Source organism: Crassostrea angulata, chromosome 6, assembly GCF_025612915.1.
Source record: "Crassostrea angulata isolate pt1a10 chromosome 6, ASM2561291v2, whole genome shotgun sequence".
In the NCBI taxonomy this organism is placed as follows: domain Eukaryota; kingdom Metazoa; phylum Mollusca; class Bivalvia; order Ostreida; family Ostreidae; genus Magallana; species Magallana angulata.
In genome coordinates, this window is record NC_069116.1 from 12,941,900 (window position 1) to 12,968,199 (window position 26,300).

At 34.7% G+C, this 26,300-nt stretch overlaps 1 protein-coding gene and 1 pseudogene across 2 annotated transcripts; both read right to left on the minus strand.

The window, feature by feature from the left end:
• Positions 1 to 5,088: 5,088 nt before the first annotated feature.
• Positions 5,089 to 12,684, minus strand: LOC128187885 (acetylcholinesterase-like; annotated as a pseudogene).
• A 3,447-nt stretch (positions 12,685 to 16,131) lies between these two features.
• On the minus strand, positions 16,132 to 25,900 carry LOC128187886 (inosine-uridine preferring nucleoside hydrolase-like). Of its 2 annotated transcripts, none has more exons than XM_052858538.1 (6): positions 25,857 to 25,900; positions 22,306 to 22,511; positions 21,560 to 21,734; positions 20,963 to 21,079; positions 20,099 to 20,241; positions 16,132 to 19,800 (listed from the first exon to the last, which is right to left on the minus strand). In XM_052858538.1, the coding sequence occupies exons 2-6, from the start codon at positions 22,486 to 22,488 to the stop codon at positions 19,471 to 19,473; spliced, it is 948 nt and encodes a 315-aa protein (XP_052714498.1). In that variant the 5' UTR covers positions 22,489 to 22,511; positions 25,857 to 25,900; the 3' UTR covers positions 16,132 to 19,470. The 2 variants fall into 2 exon arrangements, with proteins under 2 accessions (XP_052714498.1, XP_052714497.1); XM_052858537.1 differs by lacking the exon at positions 25,857 to 25,900 and adding an exon at positions 24,789 to 24,956 and having other exon boundaries at positions 22,306 to 22,507.
• Between the last annotated feature and the right edge of the window lie 400 nt (positions 25,901 to 26,300).

Below are 26,300 nucleotides of genomic sequence, written 5' to 3' on the forward strand. Positions count from 1 at the left end.
AATCACCCAATATTAAAGTAGATTTTGCTAAAATGTTTAAGTCTAAAACGCAGAAACCAAACCCAGGACTGAAAACATACTGCAAAGCATAAGAAAAGTGTATAAATGTGTTTATGCTGACCAGATCTCATACATTTCGTTTTGTTTGCAGATACATGTATCTGATGTAAACTTAAATCAGTCTGTAGATACTAAGAGACCAAATTGACGCATTGTCACATTACGTCATAGCACGTCTCTAGTCAGTAGTCGGCTAAGATAGTTATGTTCATACCTCGTCCTTTCGTTTTAAGGTAAGTTTCCACTTCTATTGTGGGACAAACAAGTCTTCCACACATTTTGGAATCTGTAGCATTATTTACACTCAAGCATGTCAATAATGGTTCATACACAGGCCGTAAAAAGTCGATTCTACATTTACTCTGTTTATATGGTGTTTTAGACCGTTTTATCTCCTTGTCTCATCATAATGGAGTGAGAACGAGTTTTTGACGTTGTTAAGTTTGTTTATTTTCTATTTCATATTTGTCATTCTTTCTGTCATAATCAATCTATTGTAACATCGAGTTCCTTTCTTTTTTTGCATTGGACAATTTATAATTTGATATAAGAATACAAGGTAATGTCCAAAAGGCATAAAAAATATTGAGAGGGAAACATTATTTTTATCAAAGCCTGTCATTCATTTGATAATTAAGCTAAATCTGTCATCTTTTAAAATACAAAAGTGGAATCAAACCAACCCTGCTGCTAGTCAGAGAAAATACCTGTTATGCCTATCTTTAGCTTTTTTTAAATACGGAACAACCCAATGTATATTAAATTACGATAAATATTGTCCTAGAAAAAAAGTTAAAGAATTTCAATGCAAATAATTTCAAGCTATAACTCCCACATGATATGGTTCTTCTTTTATATAGCTTACGTCTCATTCATAACGAAAACACCCCCATCCGCCAGCACCACTAATGGTGTGAATTCGAGGAGGTCGATGGGTTGAAAGGCATTCAAATTTGTAGAACGGACATTTAAAGTGAAATAAGACTATAAATACTAACTAACTACTAGCAGTGAGTATTCCATGTCTTGATCTAAAATAAAAGAGATGTTGTCGCCACAAGATTTTGCGGATCCATTGGGGAGGGGGGGGGGGTGTTCCCAGGGATATCTAGAAACCTTTCCGGACCCTTCCCCACCCCCTCTAGATCTGCACATGCTTATAAAAAAGCCAATAAAATACGAAATTAACCAAATTAACTGCTTACTTTTTTGGTATTTCAAAACATGGGAGATGATTTCCGTAAACTGTACTTGATTTTACTTGATAAGTAATTACTGTGAAATTAAATAAAAACTCACTTTCTTTTTCGAAAAACCAGCCCTGAATAGCAAAAATGGGAGTATGGTGGTAAACGCGCTTTGGCGTGTAATTATAACTATTTGATGAAGCGTGGGGAATTACACGTGACACGTTACTGGGCTCTGTATATGAACCAGATTTTTTTTGTCTGTTCTTTTTTTATACATATACTGTGCTCGAATTTTTTCTGAATTGTTTTTCTCACCTATTTTTAAAAATTGGAATCAAAAGGCAATTGAAAGAATATTTAGAGGAGCAGGCAGGGATGAAAAATCTAAACTGGTTTTGATTACTGTAAAATTACAAAGTATCTTAATCTTTTTTAATATCAAAACAAAAGAAGGGCTTTTTAAAAAAGTTTTGTTGTTGATGTTTTTGGTACATGTAATTATCACAACAAATCAAAGTTTAAGTAATTTATTAATTTTTTTAAGTGCATTTTCTCACTCGAATATATATATATATATATATATATATATATATATATATATATATATATATACTTACTTACTTAGGCCTCTTCATGCCAGGTGGCACATAAGGCAGCCACACAGTCTCTCCACCCAGTCCGATTCTTTGCTTTTGCCACCACTGTTTTCCATGTTAGCTCTATCTTTTTCAGCTCACTCTCTGCTGTTCTTCGCCATGTTGTTTTAGGCCTACCCCTTTTCCTTTTCCCATCAGCTGTCCAGAAGATGCTTTCTCTGGTAATGTCGTGCTGGTCTTTTCTGAGCACATGGCCGATCCATCTCCACTTCCTTCTAGCGATTTCCACGGATATGTCTTCTTGACCTGCCATATCTCTGAGTTCGTTATTAGATATTACTTTTGGCCATCTGATCTTGAATATGGACCGTAAGCATCGGTTTACGAATACTCTCAGTTTCTTTGTGAGGTCTTTCCGGAGCTTCCAGCATTCTGAGCCATATAGCAATACTGATTTTACATTGCTGTTGAAAATCCTGAGTTTTGTTCTTGTGGTCATATAGGAGGATGTCCATACTGGTTTTAAGATGGCAAACACATGACGGGCTTTATTAATTCTTGATGTAATATCCTCGTCCGTACCTCCTGATGTTGTTATAATGCTGCCCAGGTATGTAAAGGTGTCTACATCTTCCAAAGGCTCTCCATTTACTTGTACGGAGTTCTTGTTCCGTGCATTTATTCTCATTATTTTGGTCTTCTTTAAATTGATGTTAAGTCCTAGGCTTGTAGATGTTGTGTGCAGTTTGGTTGTTTTTTCCTGAATATGCTGATGAGTGGAAGAGATAAGGCATAGGTCATCGGCATAATCTAGGTCATCCAGTTTGTTTCCCATATTCCATCTAATGCCGTTATTCTGGTCTCTGGTGGATTCTCTCATGACCCAGTCTATGGCCACTAAAAAGAGTAGAGGTGATAGCATACAGCCTTGTTTCAGCCCTGATGTTACTGGGAACCACTCGGTTTGGCCTTTGTCAACCATCACACTACACTGAAATCCTTCATGTAGTATTCTAATGATGTTAATGATCTTCAGTGGTAGTCCGTACAGTCTTAGGAGTTTCCATAAACTTTCCCGATGTACACTGTCGAAGGCCTTCTCGAAGTCAACAAAGTTGAGGTATAAAGAGGACTGCCACTCTATTGACTGTTCTATGATGTTTCGTAATACAAAGATTTGGTCACAGCATGATCTACCTGGTCTGAATCCTGCTTGCTCCTTTCTAAGTTGTGCATCAACTTGGTGTTTTACTCTGTCCAAGAGAACTCTGGTAAAAACTTTACTTATTGTTGGTAAAAGTGTGATTCCCCTCCAGTTGTTGCATTCTGTTTTATCTCCTTTTTTTGGAAGTTTTATAATAATTCCACTTTTCCAATCTGATGGTATCTTGGTGGTTCTCCAAATATCTTGGAAAAGGTTGTGCATAACAATAGATGTTGCTTCAATGTCTGCTTTTAGTAATTCTGCTGGGATGTCATCTACTCCTGCAGCCTTGTTGTCTTTCATTTTCCTGATTGCTTTCTGTATTTCCATTAGGCTTATTTCCTCCACACTAATGTCAAGTTCTGTTACATTTTCGTTGTCAATGTCTGGTGGTTGGCATGGGTCTCCTCTGTTCAAAACTGATCTAAAATGTTCTGCCCACCTTTTCATGATGTCGCTGTCCTTGGAAAGAATGTTGCCATGATGGTCTTTCACAACACTTGAATTGTTGGTAAATTTTCCAGACATCATTTTTGTAATTTTATAGAGTTCTTGGATATTTCCAGTCCTTGCTGCTTCCTCAGCTCTACAGGCACTGTCTTCTATGCGTTTTCGTTTGTCACGTCTTGCACTCCTCTTGACCTCTCTGTCCTTGTCTCTGTAAGACTTTGACAAGGATTCCATCTCTGTGTTGTCTTTACAGTCTAATATTTCAGATCTGATCTTCTTTCTCTCTGATATTAGAGTCCATGTATCTGATGTTATCCATTCTTCTTTCACACTTTTCCTATATCCCAATGTGTCAGTTGCAGCGGAAGTAAAACAGTCCTTGATATTATCCCACTTTCCGTCTATGTTGTTTTCATCATTCATGGTCTCTAGTGCAGAGAATCTGTTCCTCAGTTCCAGTTTAAAGGCTTCCTTTACCTCTAGCTGTTTAAGTTTATTCACTGCAAACTTCCTACGTCCTTGCACTTTCCTCGTTGCCTTTAACTTAAGTTGTATTTTGGCACGTAAGAGTATGTGATCGCTGTTAATATCTGCACCTCTGTACGTCCGAGCATCTATAACTGATCTCCTCCACCTCTTATTGATCATGATGTAGTCTATTTGGTTCTTTGTTCTCTTATCTGGCGAGACCCATGTGTACTTGTGAATGTCCTTGTGTGCAAAGATTGTGTTGCAGACCACTAGTCCATTTATCTCGCAGAAGTCTAGTAGACGTTCTCCATTTTCATTTAATTGTCCAATGCCATGTGCTCCCATACATGCCTCCTTGCCGGTGTTATCCTTTCCCACTTTAGCATTAAGGTCTCCCATAACTATCACCATATCGTGTTTCGGTGTTCGATGTAGCACGCTCTGAAGTTGATTGTAGAAAGTGTCCTTTTCATCATCATTAGCATCGTTGGTTGGCGAGTAACACTGAATCACACTGAGCTTGATGTGTTTGGAATCGAACCTAGCGTACAGTATTCTGTCGTTCACAGGGTACCATTCTATCAGTGTCTTTGATGTTTCTTTACTCATCATTATTGCTACGCCACTCTGGTGATCTTGATCCTTGCCTGAGTAGATGATGGTCTCACTATTACAAGTTATTTTTCCAGAGCCTGTCCAACGTGCTTCACTTATGCCAAGAATGCTGATATCATATTGCTTCATCTCTTTGGCGATCTGTGCTGATCTGCTAGTTTCAAACATAGTCCGCACGTTCCATGCTGCTATGTTGATGTTGCGGTTTGGTCTCAGAAGGTAGCTTCTCAGTCTAGTAGTTCTCTGATGATTTTCCTGACTAGACGTCATGCTTTCATTTCTGATGTTACCTACTGGTGAACCAGGTAATACTTTTCTCTGTGTGTCTGTTTCTGTAGTCAGTGTTCACCGCAGAAGGGGTGACTGGCCCCATGCTGCAGGCATAGCCCCGTTAGCCGGCATAACCCGTTTCCACCTCCTACGACAGGGACGTGGGGCATAGACTTTAGGAGGCATATATATATATATATATATATATATATATATATATATATATAGACAACAATACCATATATAGACAACAATACCTAATGAAAATCAAAGTTTGTTGAAGACCATGATAAAGATATATGTCAAATTTGTTTTGTGACCTAGCTCTTTCTACCCGACTACCGGTTCTTGCGATGTATGGCAGTTACCGCTGGGATTAGCATAAAAGTCTAGATAATCAAATCTGTTCCAAAGAGATAGCTCCCGATGCTTTGGGTTATTTTGTTTCTTCACACGATTCCCGATTTCTAAATATTGTTTGTTTGAACCAAAAACGTTCCAGTGGTCACAAATAGGTAGTGATATTGAAGTCTGGTTGCTGCCCCTGTGTAAAGAGAACAGTAGTGTGCAGAAAGAATATGTGTTAAGCAGTTTAAGTAACACGAAAGATAAGTTTAAAACTGAGAACTTACGCCATCTTGGCAAAGCTACTCCAGAGCAGGATAACTGTTTCGCTGATCTCCCTATCTAGGTCGTCCCAGTGTTGATATGACGTCCAGATTTGGGGGCAGGTGACATTTTGATCGCCGGGGCATGCTTCCGAATGAAACAGAGGTGTCCCGAACAAGTAGTAGAGCTCAGATGCATGAATGATACCTAGAACCACAACATACAAACATTTATTGTTCTATATATAGATACAAAATTGTAACTTCGTTGCATTATAATTTTCATAGAATAAAATAATAGTCACTACGACATTCTTACCCATCCAACTAGGTTCGGGATAATTTTGAGAGCGGTAATTGAAAGCGTAAAGCCATGTATTTGTCCCTCTGTGATTAAGTTGAGTGGCCATTTGTATGTGAGGTATGATGTACCCGTAATCGGATTTCAACTACAAGTTGTAACTTTCTTATATACAAATTGATTTTTATTTTTCAAAAGTACGCAACTTCTTTTAGATATAAGTGTAGGTGTATTACTTGCATATAAGTCTGCACATTCTTTTGGTCGTCACTCTCGGATGGTGTGTAGAAGCACGTGACTGCAGATCTAACGTGATCGCTATTGAGAAATCGTCTGCTCCAGGAAGTTACTAAGGAGTTGTACTGAGTGACGTCATATCCACCCTTTGCATTAAAATCATCTGGAATCTCATCTGCCGACTCGTTTGGAACGAATCCTGTCATAACATTAACGTTTTGGTTGAATACACCTCTCTGCAGCAGCTTTTCGGGTGTGTCGTGTAGGAAATAGCCATCCACTCGAGGTGCAAATGCAGCGATCATATCTGGATGCTAAATGATAAGTCTTTTCTTCAATGTCAAAGGTAACTTATATAAACTGGTAATTTACTATAAAGATGATTTAAATCTTCAACATTAGGAAAACGCAAATAATTCCTTATACATTACCTGTGGATATGTTATAGATATTTCTGTTGCAGATTTTTGTCGCAGACAATCAATGATTGATTGGGACGAATTGACGGGACACTGTAACATGAGAGCTAAATTTCTGGTCGTCGTCCTAATAGAATGTGGAGGTCTATACACTGAGAACGGACTGAGTGCACAACCACTCTGTGCTACTACAGCCTGAAATAGACCTAAAATAAGGTGGGTCGTTAGATTTAGTAAATTGGGATTTGCACCGCTCGAACGTATAAATAATCAAAGAATGCTTATGTTTAAAATGATAAATTCATATACAAAACATATGACTTGTTGCTGGAAACAAGAAGTCCGTTTTTCAATTTTTCTTCTTATATGTATGTTTTCTCGTTGCTTGAGTTGTCAAAATCGAATTGTTGTAAAGGTAATGTCAAAAGTAAAAAAATTGTGCGTTCTAATTACACTAAATATCTTTGAAATGAATTGATATTCATATAATACCGGTATTTCATATTTTCGGTATTTCTTTATCAAGCAAATCGTTGGTAAATTAAAACTAAAGTATAATAATTGAAATACAAAGACTTTTCTTACCTTCAGAGAGACGAGAGAAAATGTGTAGTGACACAGCCGACCCCCCTGCACTCTGACCGAACAAGGTCACCTGGCTAGGGTTCCCGCCAAAATGCTGAATGTTCCTATTGACCCATCTTAGAGCCATCACTTGATCTAAAAGTCCCTGGTTGCCACTAGTTACAGAATCGTCCGTTGAAAGAAATCCTTTCGTTATCAAAAAAGTTAGATACTTCTGGTATGTGACTTATAAATAAAATGCTATTAATAAATCAAAAATACAGATAAACGTTTTATGGTTAATTTTATTGAAAATTTCTTAATCATGAGTTCGAATCTACTTTAATTTGTTTAGTTTTTTTGTCAAAGTGCAAATGCAAGTTTTTTCAACAATTGATTGATTTATGCATAAACAGTAAAATCCCTTAATATCAGCTTAATAAAATCATTGCACGGATCTATCTTCAGCACGTTAAAATTGAGAAATCACGCCAGAATTACAGATTGCAAATATGATATACCTCATTAAAAAAAGGGGGAAAAAAAAGAAACAAAACAAAAATTCAATTGTTTTGATTCGTCTTATGTCATTTTTTTTTTGGCACAAAGCTATTGATTCCTTAATATAATATGAATGCCAATATTGATAAGAGTGCATTTATTGAAAATCGCATAGGTTGATAACTTCATAAATACTTATATTTGATATTCTTTGATTGTGTCGTTTTCAGATAAAATGTGTTTTCTTTTTTAAAAAGTATAAAAATTAGACTCGATCTTATTTTATCAACGTTATACCTAATGCTCCTAGTCTGTAGTTAATGGTAACTACAACGACTTCTCCCTTGGCAGCCAAAATTCTACCATCGTATTCCGATCCAGACCCATACCGAAAAGATCCACCATGAATCCACATCATGACCGGAAGATGTTGATCCGGAGAGCTCACGTTCTGTTATAGAATAATATTAATAAAAATTGATAATTTCTTAAAACTGTGTCTTGGTTCTACTATTTTCTTTCAAATTTGAAACATAAACAAAAGTGGGTGAAATACTTCACAATGAAATACTCTACATATGCATGTCCATCCTCGATTCCCAAGTCTATCGTTAATTCCCAGTTCAATAATAGATAATTCAATAATTACGCCCTCCCTAAAGACACAAACTTGACATAATAAATGCTCAATATTTATTTGATAAAAAAGCACTCAATAGAGGCATAGGTTAGCTAAGGTAGTACAATTAAAATATGAGAGATATCCGACTGACAATTTTTGCATCACATTGCTGTTATGTTGTAAATTTTGAGTTAACCGGTGGCAGTAAATACAAAATTTACAACATTTCATGTTGTAAATTATGAATTTACCGGGTATAAACTTTGTATTTACTGCCAACCGGTAAATTTAAAATTTACAACATGACACTGCCTCAAACCTAAACAATTAATTTTCTGTCAGGTTAGTGTAAAATGAAATAGTAATTTTTAGCATTTGCATTGTCAGTTAGTTACTTTTTCGTGATTTATAAATGCTTGTACTCCTATTTACACAAGAGACCTTTTTGTTACTGAAGGACACAGACATTTATTTTAATTGGTAGCTCTAAAGGGACATAGACACGATTTGACTTAAAATTTTCAAATTTTATTTTTCCATTTTCAATGTTTATAATGATAAATATAGAAGTTTATAATGCTATATCAAAATTTGAAAGTCAAATATCAAGTTATAAGCAAGATACCGAGTTCATTGTTCTTTGTTTTGTAAACAAAGCTCGAATATTGTCATTTTTTACATATGTATACTATTGGTGTAAGTTTCAATCAAATGTATCTTTTTTTTTGTTGATACTTAAGCATTGAATCATTATTTTTTTAAAGATGTGGTCTCATAACTGCAACGGTGTGTGCATACAAATTGAATAACGCGCGCTAGCGCGTTATGATAATTTGTTTGCATACACCGTTGCAGTTATGAGACCACATCTTACAAAAAATAATGAGTCAATGCTTATATTTACGTTTTTAAACATTCATTACGTTCCCCCAAATATGATTTATTTTTGAAAAGCTCTGTCTTATTCAATGAGTAAAGCGAAATTAACGGAGGAGCAATTGGAATAGCCGAATTATGCTGACAAAAATAGTGCAGAGCGTTTTAAATTCTAATAACACAATTTTATTTTTCCTTCTGTAATTTAACGAATTTACTTTAGGTATACTAAGAAATAAATCAATTGAATTCATTTAACTGTCAAAATATATTTAAATCAATGAAATAATAATCAGCGTAAGTATAGTATCAGGTCGTGGTCCGGTTTGAAGTCGCGAGAAGAGGAGTCAGTTCGTGTTCTTCGAGAAAAACTGAAGGAATACTGAATGTATTCATACGCACCAGACTTGGTGATTGGGTCCTCTGTGTTATGCGTAAATATCACTCAAATCAACAAATGCAATTTAAATAGAGGGAAAGAAAGTGAATGTAAATATTAGTATTTATGAAGATATTGAGTTAGTTTAGTATGTATAGGTTCTAATAGTATGTACTATAGTATGTACGAATACTACAGTAGCGCTTTTAACTAATCTTTTCCTATACTTGGAGGTCTCTTGAAAGAAATTGTACAATTCAAATTAGAATAAAATTTAACAGTATGACCTATAATTATCTATATCAAATTGTTTAAAAATTTGACCGTGGGTTTTGGATAGGGGTTTAAAATATTTGCTAAAGGTAAAAACTGATAAATATCCTAAAATATGTCATCATATTTGACAAACAAATGTAGGTTTCGTGATAGTCAAAATATGATGTACCTCGTTTCTTAGCTATAAATCAAGGTGATAGTGTATTCTTTTTTTTAAATAAAGCAGATTTTAATTTAAATTGTGCCATTGTTATGTGTTTTCCAGAAATATCTCAAATAATTAATACCACGGGTGTCTCGTTCTACCGTAAAACAGTGAAGTGTTAATTGACCGTTGCAAAACGATGTTTGTACAGAATGTTTACTGTAACCGCACGTTTGTGTCCGATTTGTTTCAAGAAACCAAACAACAGGTGGTGATACCTTAAAGTCCAAACATCGGATTGCGTTATGGTGGGTTTTCTTTTGAAAATCGGTTTACCGTTCGTCATCATTATCATAAACAGTGCGTTCGTTAGTGTGACAAACTTGATCTTTGAGTGCAATTCAAACGTTAAAATGGTGGCGGACATTCGAATAGAACTTTGAAACAAACAATTATAAGACAAGGATAAAAGACTTGGGACTGTATGTACAAACTTCAGTGTAAATACCTTTGGGGCATAAACATTGAGATAAAGACAATCCTCGCTGCATGACACCCGAGAAAGATTTCCCGAAACTGTACCTAAAATAATGAAATAATAAAAAAAACCTGCTTATTATAACAGTAGTAATTGATAAACTAGTTAGAACTGGGTCGTATATATTTCAGTGATGTCAGTTCCTTAAAAGATATGAACCATAATTGGTTTGCATCATTTGATGCTGATTGTTATACATGTATATGTTGTAGGTATGTATAATAGAATATTCTAAGGTGGTCAGTTATTCTTTCTAGAACATTCTTGAGTGTCAAATGGCTTTTTAGGCTCTTAATTATAATACAGTTATTCGATTTAGGTCTATACTAAGGTGGCATATCTCTGCCCCGTGTGTGCAAGTTGTTTTTCTATCAAATAAGTCGACATGCAAGATAATTATTTTGACATGTAAGATAGATTTTTTAAAAAAAAAGATTTGATAGAAAAATAACATGCACACAAGGGGCAGAGAAATTCCACCATACAAAACAACCTTCTAATAGCTTAAAAAACTTCTATGACGTCGCCCATTGTATTTTGTCAACGTTTGTTTTCACTATTCAATCAACAGTGGCCGGATATATAAATATCCAACTGATGGGCAGTTGGATATTTTTAATATCCAACCGCCCGTCAGTTGGATATTCAAATATCCAACAGTGCATAAAACAAATAAAAATGAAAAAATGTTAAAACATGTATTTCCAACATAAATCCAAATTTATAGAATCTTGTCATCCGTAAATGTATATCCGATAAGCCACAAATGAAATTTCAACAGAAATATCTCCTTTTCTTAATTTTGATAGATTTTGGATCACATTTAAATCACTTCCATAAACACTTTTAGACTTCCTCTTTGAACCTTGAACCATATCACTCCTTTTCCTTAGTTTTAACATTATATAGGGAATATTGTCGCACTTTTACTTCATAAGACTCCTATAAAATTTTTAACAAATCATCGTCTGTTAATTTTCGTCAAATTTCTGATTTGTCCTCTTCCTTGCAAGTCTAAAATATCATTCAAACGGAATTCGTGTCTTTCCCGGTAGCGTAGACCTTTAGATCTATATACATTGAATATGCTTTGCGTTAAAAAATTCATCATCTACATTTAAGTCTGCTCAGTACAGCGGAATGGTTTACTATAACATGCGCACCTGTTCACTCGTCCATGAATAAAAGGTGTGTTTGGTTAGGCTATTGTGTATGGTACTATTGGAATCTCAAATTACCTTGATGCTTTTGTATTACAGCATAGTTGGATATATGAATGGGTCAATGCTTCTTGCGGGTTCAATTGGAGGAATTTTTTTTAAGTAAGATAAATAACGAGATAGTGTTGAATAGTTTAGAGAAAACATCCCCTCCTCGGGCCTTCGGCCCTCGGAGGGAATGTTTTCTCTAAACTATTCAACACTATCTCGTTATTTATCCATTACATAAATGGTGTTTTTATCTCCTCTTTCACATTTTATTTTATTTTAAAAAAAGATGAAAAAAAAAGGATCTACAATAAGCCAGGAAAATGAATGAAAATTTAATGTAGTTTGTAACAAAGATTTTGAATGAAATCATGACTTACTTTTGCAAGAAATGTAAAGGTTGCTGACAAGCAGGTCCATATGTTGTAGCATTAAAAACACTTGGTCTCCAATTCTTTTTCTCCTGGGGTGGGGCAAAACGCAAATTCCCAAGCGGAGGTTCAGCAAAAGGAATGCCAAGAAAGATGTCCAGGTCACCTCCAGAACTTGTAGGGATGCGGTATCCACGGACTTGACCGGTTTCAATGTCGATTGTCACAAAAGTCCCGTTCGAAAAGCAAATTGCAAGTAACATAAACACAAAATACACAATCATTATTCTTTGTTTATCAACACTATCAACAACAAAAAATAAATAAATAAAGCGTACAATATGACTTATTACAATATGTTAACTGTCTATTTTTATCCCTCTTATCAAACTCACACAACCGAACTGAAATGAACGATCTACGTATAGTCTGAAGGTCATTCATTTGAAGAACTCGGTAAAACCATTTCAAACAAAGGACACCAAATAACTCCAAACACCTTGATGGAAAATGATTTTAGACGTGCATCATCACGACATTTTGTGAAATTAAAACAATTTATCAAATTATTGGTGTACAATGTCAAAATAAAAACCATTCCAATATCAACAAATCGCATTTATCTCGAAAAAAAATTATATTATTGCTATATATGTTTCATTAACTTATCGTTTAATTACTCTTAAAGAATTAACTAATGACAAAAAAATAATAGATAAACTAGATACGATCTCGTTACGAGTAGGTCTTCCTTGCGATTTCTGTTTTAAATCATACCATGAATAATCGATATAATTTCATTCTTACCCCCCCCCCCCCCCACACACACAATTTCAGAAAATGTATACAAATCCCTAATTACATAATAAATGGGTGTTGCAATGAGTTTTTTAGATAAATATTGCTACAATCAACAACTTTGCTTCTATAATGCATTACGAAATCTTAATCATTTTTATGTGATTTGTAATAGACTTTACGAATCTCTTGCCCCCCCCCCCCAAAAAAGGGGCCAGCCCCTTTTTCTTGATTTCTTTGAAAAGGTCTTTAGATTGAGATACAAATGTTTGAATATATTAGGGGCCAGCCCTTTAGATCCTTAATGGGGACAGACATTGGTGTTTTGATTGATGGAATCGATTAGAATCATCAACGCAAGCATTTATATATTGCGTCAAAGTTTAAGTACTTTCGCCCCTATAAATCCCTAATTACGTAATGAATGGGCGTGGCAAAAATTTTACCTGATAAATATTGTTACGATCAACAACTTTGCTTCTATAATGCATTACAAAATCTTTATCGTTTTTAAGTTATTTGTAATAGAGTTTACGAGTGTGTTGGCCCCTAGTTCAAGGGGCCAGCCCTTATTTCCTTAATTCATTCGAAAGGTCTTACGATTTGTAACATTTTTTGTTCTTACGCTTATCTAAAAGTGTTGTTCATTTTTGAGATACAAATGATTGAATATTTTAGGGGCCAGCCCTCTAGATCCTTAAAGGGGACAGACATTGGTGTTTTGATTAATGGAATCGATTAAAATCATCAATGCAAACATTTTCTCTTCAACAATGCTAAACAAACTATGTCTCCTTCTCTAGATATATTGCGTCAAAGTTTCAGTACTTTCGCCCCTAAAAATATCTAATTACGTTATAAATGGGCGTGGCAACGATTTTACCTGATAGATATAATTACGATCAACAACTTTGCTTCTATAATGAATTACAAAATCTTTATCATTTTTAAGTTAATTTTTAATAGAGTTTACGAGTATCTTGGCCCCTAATTTAAGGGGCCAGCCCCTATTTTTTGATTTTATTGGAAAGAACTTTTTATTCTCTACCACTTTTGTTATATATATTTTAACAAAATATCAACTCGTAAAAAGATACAGATCAAAACGTATGAAAAATTTGATTCGAAATTCGTACTTAATTCTCGAGCCTAGACGAGCTCATTGAAATGGCGCCACTGGCGCCAAAAAACTACATTGTGCACAACTTCAAACTATGGTCTACCTATCCTGAAAATTTTATATTCATATCTCTAATAGTTTCTGAGATCAGCTCTGCACAAAATAGGTCGTAAAATTTTGAATGAAAATTCGTACCTAATTTTCGTGCCTAGGCGAGCTCAAAGAAATGGCGCCACTGGCGTTAAACAATACAATAGTGCACAACTTCAAACTATAGACTACCTATCCTGAAAATTTCGTATTCATATCTTTAATAGTTTCTGAGATCAGCTCTGCACAAAATAGGTCGTAAAAAATAGAAAATCCGCCGTAACTCGGTACCGGAAGTGACGATTTCAAAATTTGAAAAAACGTCTAGAATTATGATATCTGGGAATCATCTGTGGAAAAATAGTCAAAATCGGCCGAATAGTTTCTGAGAAATCGCGTGCACAAAATTTGTGGAAAAAAATAATAATAAGAAACAGTACGAAAACAATAAGGTCTTCCGTTGGAAACGGAAGACCTTAATGAATAAATAAATAAAACAAGTACATAGTGTGTGTACGTGTTCCACATCACTAAAATAAGCATCAAAGTGTTCCCTTTATAGGGGAACTGCGCATGTTATAATTTTCAAGGCTAGCCTAATGGAACATCCAAGAAGATTGTAAAAAATAAATAGATAAACTTTTATGATTCAAAACGTGAATGGTATATTAATGGTGTACAGGACTAATCAAGCAATTCTTATACATTAAGAAACAGGACGCTTTTCAAATTTTAAGAAAAGTGGGTAACTCCCCCCCCCCCCTTTATTCTGAAGGTTCAAACTTTGAAAACACTTAAAGAGACCGACTTTAGTAGTCATTAGGCATGTTTTTGCGCATTCTGGTAAAATACAGAGCATGAATTGTTTTGATTCCATTATTAAATTATCACAATAAACAAAATACAAATACATATATGTATATTTTTAAAGCAACATTTTAATTTTAAAGGATTTTTTTCGTTGTTTGGTAGGTGAGCGTTGCCATTGTGCTTTTATGACGTTATGATATTCAAAAGAAGCTTTGTAAGTTACGTTATAAGAAATAAAATAGAAATAAGTAAAAAAAATTACGCCTTTAAAATTTTGCACTCAAAATAATATCCTCAGAACATTTTTTTAAATTTTTAAAATGATTCCATTTTTTCAATCTTCACTTGTTAAACTCCAAAAATAGGTCAACATTTCGTGTATTTTGATATTTTGATATGACCCCCTTTACCAGACAATAAAATTAAGTATTTTTTACATACCGGTAAAATGATATTACTATTCACATACATGTATTACAATTTGAGTAAAATCGCTATTGTAATATTTTTTAACTTGCTTCGAAGTGCCCAAAATGTCGATTATCTATAAATCCCTATAGTAAATGTGCCTATATTTTGAGATAGCCCCTAAAAGAACCAGATGGTAGATTTTCTTGAAACTACGCAAATATACTAATGCAGTAGAGTTAGTGTAAATTACATATTCTTAAAAAATCAAAGAGTTTTGGTATTGTAGTTTTTACGCAAAAATACAAAACAAAAATCAAATCTTTTTAACAAAAAATACTATGTAGTAAAATTAAACAGCCTCCCAATTATATCTTCATTAGGGAGTGCCATTAAAAGTATTTCTAATTAATATGACATCGTACACTGCATGTAGGGAGATGGCTGACATGGCCTCTGCCTGTTGTCCAATACATCTGTTATAGTCTGTACCAAGACATTAATGCAGGACATTTATAATGGGGAATGTTTACATCTTTTCTCCATTCGGAATACCTCGCTTAATTTTTTAACGTTATCATCCGGGCTTGCAGCAATACAAAATCCCCGTAGGCATTGAATTGAATTGAACTTTAGAATATGAGCATCATTTGAACCCTAAGGTCTTTATAAATATCAAGTTATCTTGGGACAAAGTATAGTGACATAATTAAGAAAAAGTTTTACAAACCCTCTTTGGTGATATTCCTAGTAATGTCGGTATATTCTCAATGTTTTACTGCATTATCAAAATACCCGTACAGTACAAGATAATATACAATAACACATGTTTGTCTGCACACCCCCGACTTTCCAAAAGCCATTCATAACATATTTTCGAATCAATTATTTATTTCCTTCTTGTAGTAGTTCGGGATGTGACCATGTGATCGCATATTTATTTTCGTCTACACAAGGAAATGTACAGAATATAAACACCAAAAGGAAAATGAAATACACGTATATATAAGTAGTAAGCAATTTATTGAAAATCCATTTTAATTGTTTTAAAGTGATATAAAACACTAATATTAAGCTCTACAATAACAAGTTTCCCAATACCTTGATATAGAAAAAAAAAATCTTTGTTCATTTGTTCCCTGAAAAAAAACATCATAGTAATTACATGTACTTGTACGAAAATCGGTTTGGTAAAATTCTTTCAAATTACTTGATATACGCATCTATGAAAATCTATGAAAAAGGGTGTATAAATACATCGCTGAATGGAAACGGAAGAACATAAACAGGGGATGCACTATGACTTGCAGAACTCCCCAAGTCTTTTTATCCTTGAACATTACATTTTGGCCCTCTGAAATGACTTTTCCATCAAGCCCGATGAATGTTGCTGTGAACCAGAAACTAAGGTTAGATATAAAGAGGTAGATCAAAATAAATCGCAAGATCCGTGAGGACAAGTTTACTGTTATTTGTTCGTAACGTAGTGAATTCAAGATGAAAATTGTCTGAAAGAAGGCTTGAAGAATGGATGAAACTTCAGCCATTTGAACTGCTCTGTCTGGGCTACAGTAGCAACCGCTAGCAGCAATTACACCGAAGGCATCGTCAGCAACCTGACCTGTATTAGTCAGAAGCAATATGTACTCGGAAGCACCCGGTTGCCATATGTAAGTCTTCACGTGCGCTGTTTTCCGTAATAGATAAAAGCATACGAAAATAAGAATCAGATTGATAATGTTATGAATGGAGACAATGATCTGCCAAACTTCAAATCCGAAGCTCTGCTGTCCCCGATATACGGTGGCCAACAACAACGTTTGAATAAAAAATGGAAGATTCGTTACTGATCCGGACACAGCCGCGCCAATGAAAGTCATTCGTTCTCTCTCGTGATTGTAGGACAAAGATGAAGCAACATCCGAATTGAGCGGCTCAGCAACCCGAAATGTTGGCCACATTCTGAACACAAATAAGGATGATAGGAGCAGGTATTCAATTCTAACAGGAATCAGGTATGGCTGGATTTTATCCGAGAACTTGTTAATTGCCGAATTCAAATAACACGTCTGATCAAGTGAATCGTTAAAAGTCTGCGGTTTGGTGTCATTATACACTATATGGGTGATTTCATGAGATACGATAGTGCCCCATAATGACAAATTACAGATAATCATCACAGCTACCGAATAGTTCACCATCTTCCTGCTGACAAATACCGAGTTCTGAAGGTATGTCACAAATCCCATTTGCCATACTACATATATCACTTTCAGCAATGACGATATCAAACTAAATCCATGATAAGCAACCAAAGTGTCATCGCTTAGACACTCTATATTGATAGCGAAAACAAGAGAAGTTTGCAATATCATCCCACAACCAAATAACCAGAGAAATTTTGTCTTCACTTTTGTTGCCGGATCGGGGCTTTCAGAGCGGATGTCAACCCAATCCTCCTTATTTCGAAAAATCATCACAGTCAGAAACACTATGCAAATAAGGCTCAGTAATATTAGACCAATTGCTAGGCCCCACATTAAATGTTTTGCAAAATTGTAGGTGGTAGACAGTGGTCCGAAGACGCCTACCATGACTAATATAATGGCCAATAGACAAGCAAAGAGAACAGCAGACGACACATTGGCATCAGTTATCCTGCGTCCACCTGACTGCCGGGTATTCCCCACAGAAAGAGGTTGCAGGATGAGGGCTTTTACGAGTTCCTTTAAGGCCACCATGTTTTAAAACGAACTAGCTGAAATGATACAGATGTGTAAAGAAAAATAACGCATAAAGGGCCATCATATCAAAATCATGTTAACATCAACCTGAATACTAGTATTTTTTAGCTTTGAAATGCTTGACCAAAATGATTTTATCGATTCTTTGGCTTAGACATGTTTACATGCACTTATATTTCATATGTCCACAAAGCTATTTTCAATGTCTGTCATTAAAACGATTATGGTGCAAGCGCGTGATTGTAAATAAATTTGCTCATTACGTATCATCCATAAAGTAAGTGTTTGAAACGTAAAAACCCATACAGAAATTACATCGTACATTCTTAAATATCAACGTCCCAATTTAAAAAAAAAAAAGTAGTAGCTTTTACATATTGCAAACTATACGTACATGCGCGATTGTAAGGTTTTCTATGATAATGGTATATGTAGGTCTATATTTAGAATGTTAAATTGTGTAACTAAATAAAAAAATATGATAATAATAATTGTAAATAAATATCGATAGAAATGATAATCCCGCAAGTAATTCACCCATTAACTTAAAAATTGAAAAAGTTCAGATCAATTACCAATTAAAGGAAGTAGGCTAAGTAATGATTTAATTTTGTTTAGGTTTTCTGCACAGGAATACTAATAGAAAAAGGTATATCCTGCTCGGGGTTAACAAGAGTTCTGAGACTTAAATGTTTCTTTTAAAAAGTTAAATTATTGACCAAATATGATTATTATTGGAAAAAATGCTTCTGTTCCAAGTGAAATAGGGTTTGAAGGAATATATAGCATAATAAGCAGGTGGAAAAACCCGAATATTACAACATATCAGAACCTTTCTCCAAAGGACCATACACTAACCCTAATAGAATTTATTTATTCATCATTATTACGAGTAAAATTTTATCAAACATACTAAAACAATGTTAATCTCAGCATATTTCCTATCTTATCGGGACTTAATTATATGTCTGTGACCTAGCCATCAGTACTCTAACAAATTTAAACTCATTTCATTTCCGAAAAATGGATGGATATCAAATGAAATGTGGTACAATCCTACCAGGTTCACACTTACCTCACATTCGACGCCATTTTGCTATCTAAACCGCAAATATAAAGCGACTAAATTAAGACTTCAATTACAACACTGCACGAAACAGGAAGAAAACGCCATTTCGGGTTTAACAAGGACTGATAGTTCGCGGAAGCATTTGAATTAATCTTAATGCAACGAGCAAATTAAATGGGTTTTTTTTTAAAATTTCGAATTGGGGTATAAAGGAAATACCTGCTATTTCAAAACAATCGGTACATCAAAATGAAGTGTGGGAAATTGATCCTCAATGATGTCTAATATAAAAATTATAAGAATCCCGAGAGCAAACCATAATAAAATACATATCTGAATAATAAATTATCTGAATAATATATACGAACGTTAGACTGAATAATTAACATTAACAGTAAAATTGATATCGATCTTATATTTTTTTCTCAATATTCAAGACACCCTATTTCTTGTATTTAAATTGTAATTTGTTTACATCAACTTCTTGAAATATACAATGCGTTATGATACAGTACATCGATCTGCTTTTCTTATACATGAACCATATTCATCCAAAGGCCCAATGATTTCTGGGTGTCAGTTTTCGTTACTATGGTAACATTTGGTGATTTTTGCAGCTTGTTCCTCCAGTCAGGGACGAGCATTCCACGAGTCAACGTCCCATTTAGTTCAACGGACGCATATATGTCCACTTTATCCAACACTATAGAACTATCAATGGCTACTGCCATTGCAAAGGCGTCACATGAGCGGTATCCTGGCTGTTCCGATGATTTCTGTACCTCTATTGATGCTTTAGTTATAAAATGAAGAAAATTTGCCTTTGGTGTATTTGTATTAATACACTTATGGACCATTTCCTGAAATAAAACATTTCCATTGAAATAACGTTCTTCCGAAGAAAACTTCTCTAGTATTTACACATGTAATTTCATCGTAGCGGTTGTTTTTTTTTTTTTTTTTTTTTTTTTTTGGGGGGGGGGGGGGGGGGGGTTACGAAAAACGATCGATTAAATTACGATTGTTATTTAAACAAATAAAATTTTATTCGCGTGTAGATGGGATCATATTGAAATAAGAAGCTCTAACTGAACAAAAGTAAACTCATTTGTATATATACACAGTAATTCCTATTGTTCAAATAATGTTTTTATTTACCCAAGGATACAGATAATCTAAGCACAGCTCCCAGGAAACTATGACAATTGGACATGTCACTTCATGCAAAACAATGTATGCTGATTCCGGGTCGGTGCCAAAGTTGAACTCCGAAGCAATGGAGGCAGATCTGTTTCCCTTACCTGAAATACGTCAATGACATTGAAGAACAGACTTATTTAAAAATAGTGGATAGGTAAACTCCAATGATTTTGGAATGAATACGATTTGGTACCTACCATAATGGCATCTTTACTCATATGACTATTGAGAATTAAAATGGCATCTGCCAAATCGTTTCAGCATAAAGGCGTTTTGGAATTTTGATTAAGATGTTTAGCATATTGCGATAGAAACACTTGTACACTTTCAGTTCAATGAAGACATTAATTTTTAATAATTTGACTAGAATAAATTCTGAAAGGAAGCTCCTTTTTATGTAAATGTGGAAATGTTCATATTATGGAACCATTTGTTAATTTTACAATAAATAAAACTTTGCACCACTTTGACCTAATGAGCGATAAATAATGATTTAGCGTGTGGTTTTTTTATTTCCGCAAAATAAACTCCCACGAAAGTTTCGATGTACAGAAGTCAATTATTTGTTGTGTGAATTCTAGGATAATAGACTCGACATATGAGATGGTCAATCTTTGAATTAATCGCCCTGAATTGAATTTTATACTTACATTTGTAACTTATTTCAAAATTTTCCTAAAACCTACAGGTTTTGTTAATTAAACTGTATTTTTTGGTCTTAACTACAGGTAAAATACTAACACGCCATGTTCCGAAACGTCCAAGTCTACGAACGATATTTAGTTATTTCTCAAAACGCGCATGCCTCCACAAGAAACATACCGTGCATGTTTCCTCCCATGACCACCAAGCTCTTTAGGCGAGCCCCAAATCCAGGGTCCATGCGCAGAGCTACGGCAAGATTTGTCAAAGGAGCCATGGCCAGTAACTTCACCTCTCCTGTTGTCAAAACAGGAAACGTTGTCATAGGAAACAAAAAATTTATCAAAACATTACTTTTCCAAACTGTTCTCAATGTAAGAAACCATTGCTGCATCACAAAATAAATTATCATAAGGTAAACTTAACACTTTCATTCCGTGAAGCACGTTCTATGACTTGAGAACGTTTTATGCTACGAACCCAGGCTATATACGTACAAAGATTGGAACTCATTTTTGAAATTTTATCATATATATGTGGTCTTAAATAAAAAAAAAATTATAGTCTAAGACATATTATCAGAACATATTCGAAAAGACAATTAATTTCTGTTGTAGTAACAGTTTTCTTTACAAATACTCCATGCTATGTTTATTATATTGGTACTGAGTAGTATATATTCAGTATCTCTGAACATTTGTCGCCAAAGAAATGATGCTACTGTACATACTTTTGTATTTATATTGTAAATCTACAAAAGAATCCATTAATTTTTACCGTTAAACTTTTTAGTGAGTCTGATCAATGCATTCACGGCATGTTCCTCTTGAATGCAAGATAAATCAACTTCCGGTGGGTGTGGGTGGTCTCCCATGCCGTCCATGCCGTGGTAAAAAGAAGCATTTTCTTCATGGTGTATGATGGGTCTTCCACATCCTCGAAACACAGGAATCTAAAGGAGAAGATGGAACACTTTCACTGGGTAGGAATCTGTTATTTAAAATGTGCTTGAAAACCAGGGTTGCTTCTTTCTAAGTCGTAAATCTTAACAGTCTGGTAGAATAATCCTCATGCAAAGGGCAATCTTGTTTCGTTGCTAGAAGTATTTTTTACCAGCATGTCAGTGAAAAATTTGATAGCTTATGAATAAATTTGGTCGTAAGTCTTAAGTCTCATTGTAAAAGGCACTTTTAAAAAAATCTGATTCCCCCAAATAAAGCTAAAAACCTTGTACAAGGTCTCTCTTTGTAACTCATTAATATCAACAATTTATAGTTTTGTATTCACACTTTAGTCCGAAACTATTTTCTGTTAACTATTTTGATATTTTACTATATATTTTACCAGGAAAACGTCAGAACCGGCGCCATTACGAAAAAACTGGAAAATCGACGCTTCCAACAGGAGGCGGCATTCCCGGCTCGATTTTAAATATTTGCAAGTTAAATTTCCTGGCAAGTAATATATCAAAATCGTTAAAAAAAAGTCAGGAAAACGTCAGATATTTCGGACCATTAACATACATGTAGGGCGTCGCATATCTTGAGAACACGCAGGGTGTTTCTGCAGACGTTTTCAATATCCACGTTTCCGTTTACACACGTGATACCGATGACGTCAATGTCTGGTCTGGAAAGCGCCATCATGATGGCTTGAGCGTCGTCCACCCCAGTATCGCAGTCAATTATTATTTTCTGTTTTGTCATTATTCAAAATTCTGTATTCCTGCCTGCAAAATAAGATATGACTGAAAACATTGCGGACATGGTATGATCCATTGTTCTATATTCAGTGTTTTCCTTCCATGCATTATGGACAGTATAGCTGAAGCCAAGAATCTCTGTTTTTACGATGAAAGACGTTCTACGCAAGACAAGTCACGTTATATTCAGTACACACTTTATATTTGGACATCACAACCTATATTTTCAGGAATTCAAACAATTCAAACTAAATATGGATGCATCTTTTCTAATGTTCACAGCCATTAAATGGTAAAATGATTTTATGACCATTTCGCCCCGTTGTAAAAAAAAAAAAAAAGCATTCAAACTGCAACTCATTTATTCGCTCGAACCAAATACTTCAATACAAAAACAACAAATATAAAGAATAAACATGGATACAAATTGCCAAATGCATACTGACAGTCATGTAGGGAAAAGTAAGAAAGAAGGGGGTAAAATAGATGTACAATCGTTTTACCGGTAGCGAATAATTTGCCAATATCGAATAAATTTTAGAAAAATTATTGGAGAAATGCGAAGTTCAGGTTTTAAAAGATCCTAGTATTACTAGATAATTACAATACAGAAATGAATACCTCTTTTAAGATAAAACCCAAAAAGAATATTTAAAAAATAAAATAAAATTGTACTTGCAACAGGCATCTGACGGGATTTGAAATTACAAGAACCCAGGCGCCTGTGGTTTCGTAAACACTATATTTTCATGCATTTTTTTGGGGATGGATGCTTATTCCACTGGCGGATTTAAGGGGGGGGGGGCGTGGAGGGCGCACGCCCCCCCCCCCCCCTAAAATTTTCAAAGTATGCACGACTGTAGATGATTTGATGAATTTTACATAGAAAAGTTAGCATTTTTTGTTTCACTTATGCCTGACTCAATGTTACACCTCATTGATACACCAGCTGTGCTATGCTGACTGTAATTCTGCTGCTCTATAAACATCTATAAATATCTGATCCTAATGCATGTTGACAGGTTTTGATAACAAACCAAATAAACTGTGTTTAAAACAAGCAGTGTTGGTCATTTCATTATGGTGGCTGTATCAAATTCCCCAGGGCCCTGAACTTGGGGCTTCGACCAGAATCGACTGGAAATCCCAGCAGTTTTGTTTCAAGTGTAGACTGCGCTGTCATTTCCCTGTATTGCGATGCAAGCAAAAATTTCTGAATATCTTAAAGCTGGTCGAAGGTAAATATATAATTGCATTTAAAACCAGATGGTCTATGTGCAATCATTAATTAATTACTGTATATTTTTTGAAATTTTTTCTAGGTAAATAGACTATTTTAATATAAGAATACTGAAGATTTGATGCATCAGATATTTCTAACAGCTAATAGGGGGTCGGATACCGTAACGTCATTAGAATGTTGTAACTTTGATAACCTGGTTAATTTTGGGAGTTCATAAATGCTTAAAATATTTTCTTTTTTAATCCAATACATGTATTGGGTATAATTAAGTAACAGTATGTGTCAAATTGTTATATATACATATGTATATATGTATATATGTTATAGGCTTTTGTGTAAAGGAAGTAAGCACCAAGGGGAAATAGTAGATGGCAGAAGTCTGGTGATTAAAAGAAATGAAAACTTTATCTATGTTTATTTTTATTGCTTATTTCATCTTTTAAAAGTGTACATAACTAAAATAAAATACCACTATTTTGAGCCTGGTTTTATCTTCAAACTACACGAAAACCCAGGAGCTTCCGGGGGCTTCGCCACCTGGGCCCCCATCAGGGCTTTGCCCTGGACCCACGGGGGGGCCTCAAGGCGGCCCCAGACCCCCTGTTTCAATAATTTTATCCACGCCCCCCCCCCCCCCCCAACTACAAATCCTGTATCCGCCCCTGTATTCGTCAGTTGAATTTCTATATTTATCAAAAGTCAAGGTCAATTCTATAATTTGCAAGAAAAAACAAATATGACAATAACAACTTGAAGTGTCTCAAAAATCCATATAAAAGTGAAATACAAATTAAGAGCAGAGCAACACGGCGGTGGATTCAGGTGCCTAGCAGGTGTTTTTTTTCATATTAGCTGGAAGGTCTGTTGCTCCCGGCCTGAAAAAAAAAATCGGATGGATGGCCTAGGTGCTACATGCAGTGCCTCATTGAAAAAAAAAAATGTGTATTTATTGCGCAAAAATCGTGCGCTAGTTTTGGACTGATTAACCTTATTTATGAGCAAATTCTGTGAAAACAATTAGTACCATTAAATTCTTATTTACTTCTAATGTCGTCTTTTACTTGCCTTTGAGATTCGTTTAAACACCACCACTGGCACCAGTCCTAGTGGTGCAGTTTGTTATCATGTAAAAATGGCGACTCTCGATCTCGATGTAAATTTAACATACTAGTACTTGATTTTCCGGGGTCGGTAGCGTGTTCCGCAGTCGATCCGAGCCAAGTAAAGAGACGATATCTATGGCACGCTAAATTGACAAAAATAAGCTAAAGATAGTTTCACAGTCGATAAACTAGGTTTAACGGTTAGAAACTATAGTTTACGGACTTCAAACTATAGTTAACAACGATAATCTATATTTTACATCCGTAAACTATAGTTAACGCGATCATCTATGTTTCAGAGGTGTAAAACTATAATTAACACTGCAAACAACCACTTGCGATTACAAAACACGTTTTATCCGATAAATATGATATCTCGATTATGAAACTTTGATTAACGATTAACAACTCTAAATTATAGTTAACAAATGTAAATTATAGTTTACATATGTGAATCTATTTTTATCAAAAAACTCTATTGTTAACGTTATTTGCAGAAAGATAAACTTATATTATTATTCGTTAACTATAGTTTACAACCGTTAACAACTCTAAATTATAGTTAACAAATGTAAATTATAGTTTACAGATGTGAATCTATTTTTATCAAAAAACTCTATTGTTAACGTTATTTGCAGAAAGATAAACTTATATTATCATTCGTTTACTATAGTTTACAACCGTTAAATATAGTTTTGTAACGTGTAATGTCGGTTCAATCCACAAATATTAATTTTCTCTACACGTTTCCTACGTTTCTAAATGATTGGAATGAAATTAACTCTTAAACACTAATAATCAGATTGAATCAAACACGATGATTTGAAATAAAATTTTCCTCAAGCTGTATATCCTTGAACAAGTCTCGGTCCTTAGTCTAAAACCATCGTTTCAGACCCTGTTCTAAACCTAGTCCGAACTCTTTCATTTGTGAGCATATGCTCCCGGACTATATAAAATGATTTAAAGTCTCCAATGGTCCACCCGCAGTATTTTGGGGTCCCGCAAATGAAACATTAACCCTACCTGTTGTATTACTTTCCTTCCGATCTGTCCTCCTCTGCGTCTACTAGCAGACTAACAACTATGCGCAGACGCGCTTCCTATTTATATGGCACGCCAACTATAGTTTACGAATGTAAACTATAGTTTACAGATGTGAATCTATATTTATCAGCAAAATCTATTGTTAACGTGTATTTCCAGACAGAAAATCATAGATTTGAATTCGTAAACTATAGTTTACAGATGTGAAATATAGATTAAAATAGGTAACTATAGTTTCGGATCCGTAAACCATAGTTAACAGCCGATAAACCTAGTTATCGACTGTGAACTATGTTTTGCTAATTCATGTGAATTTGGCGTGCTTTATATTTGTTAATCGTAGTTTACTGATCATAAAACCCTATTTATCAGATAAACTATGTTTAACAACCGCAAATGATTGTTTTCAGTGTTAACTATAGT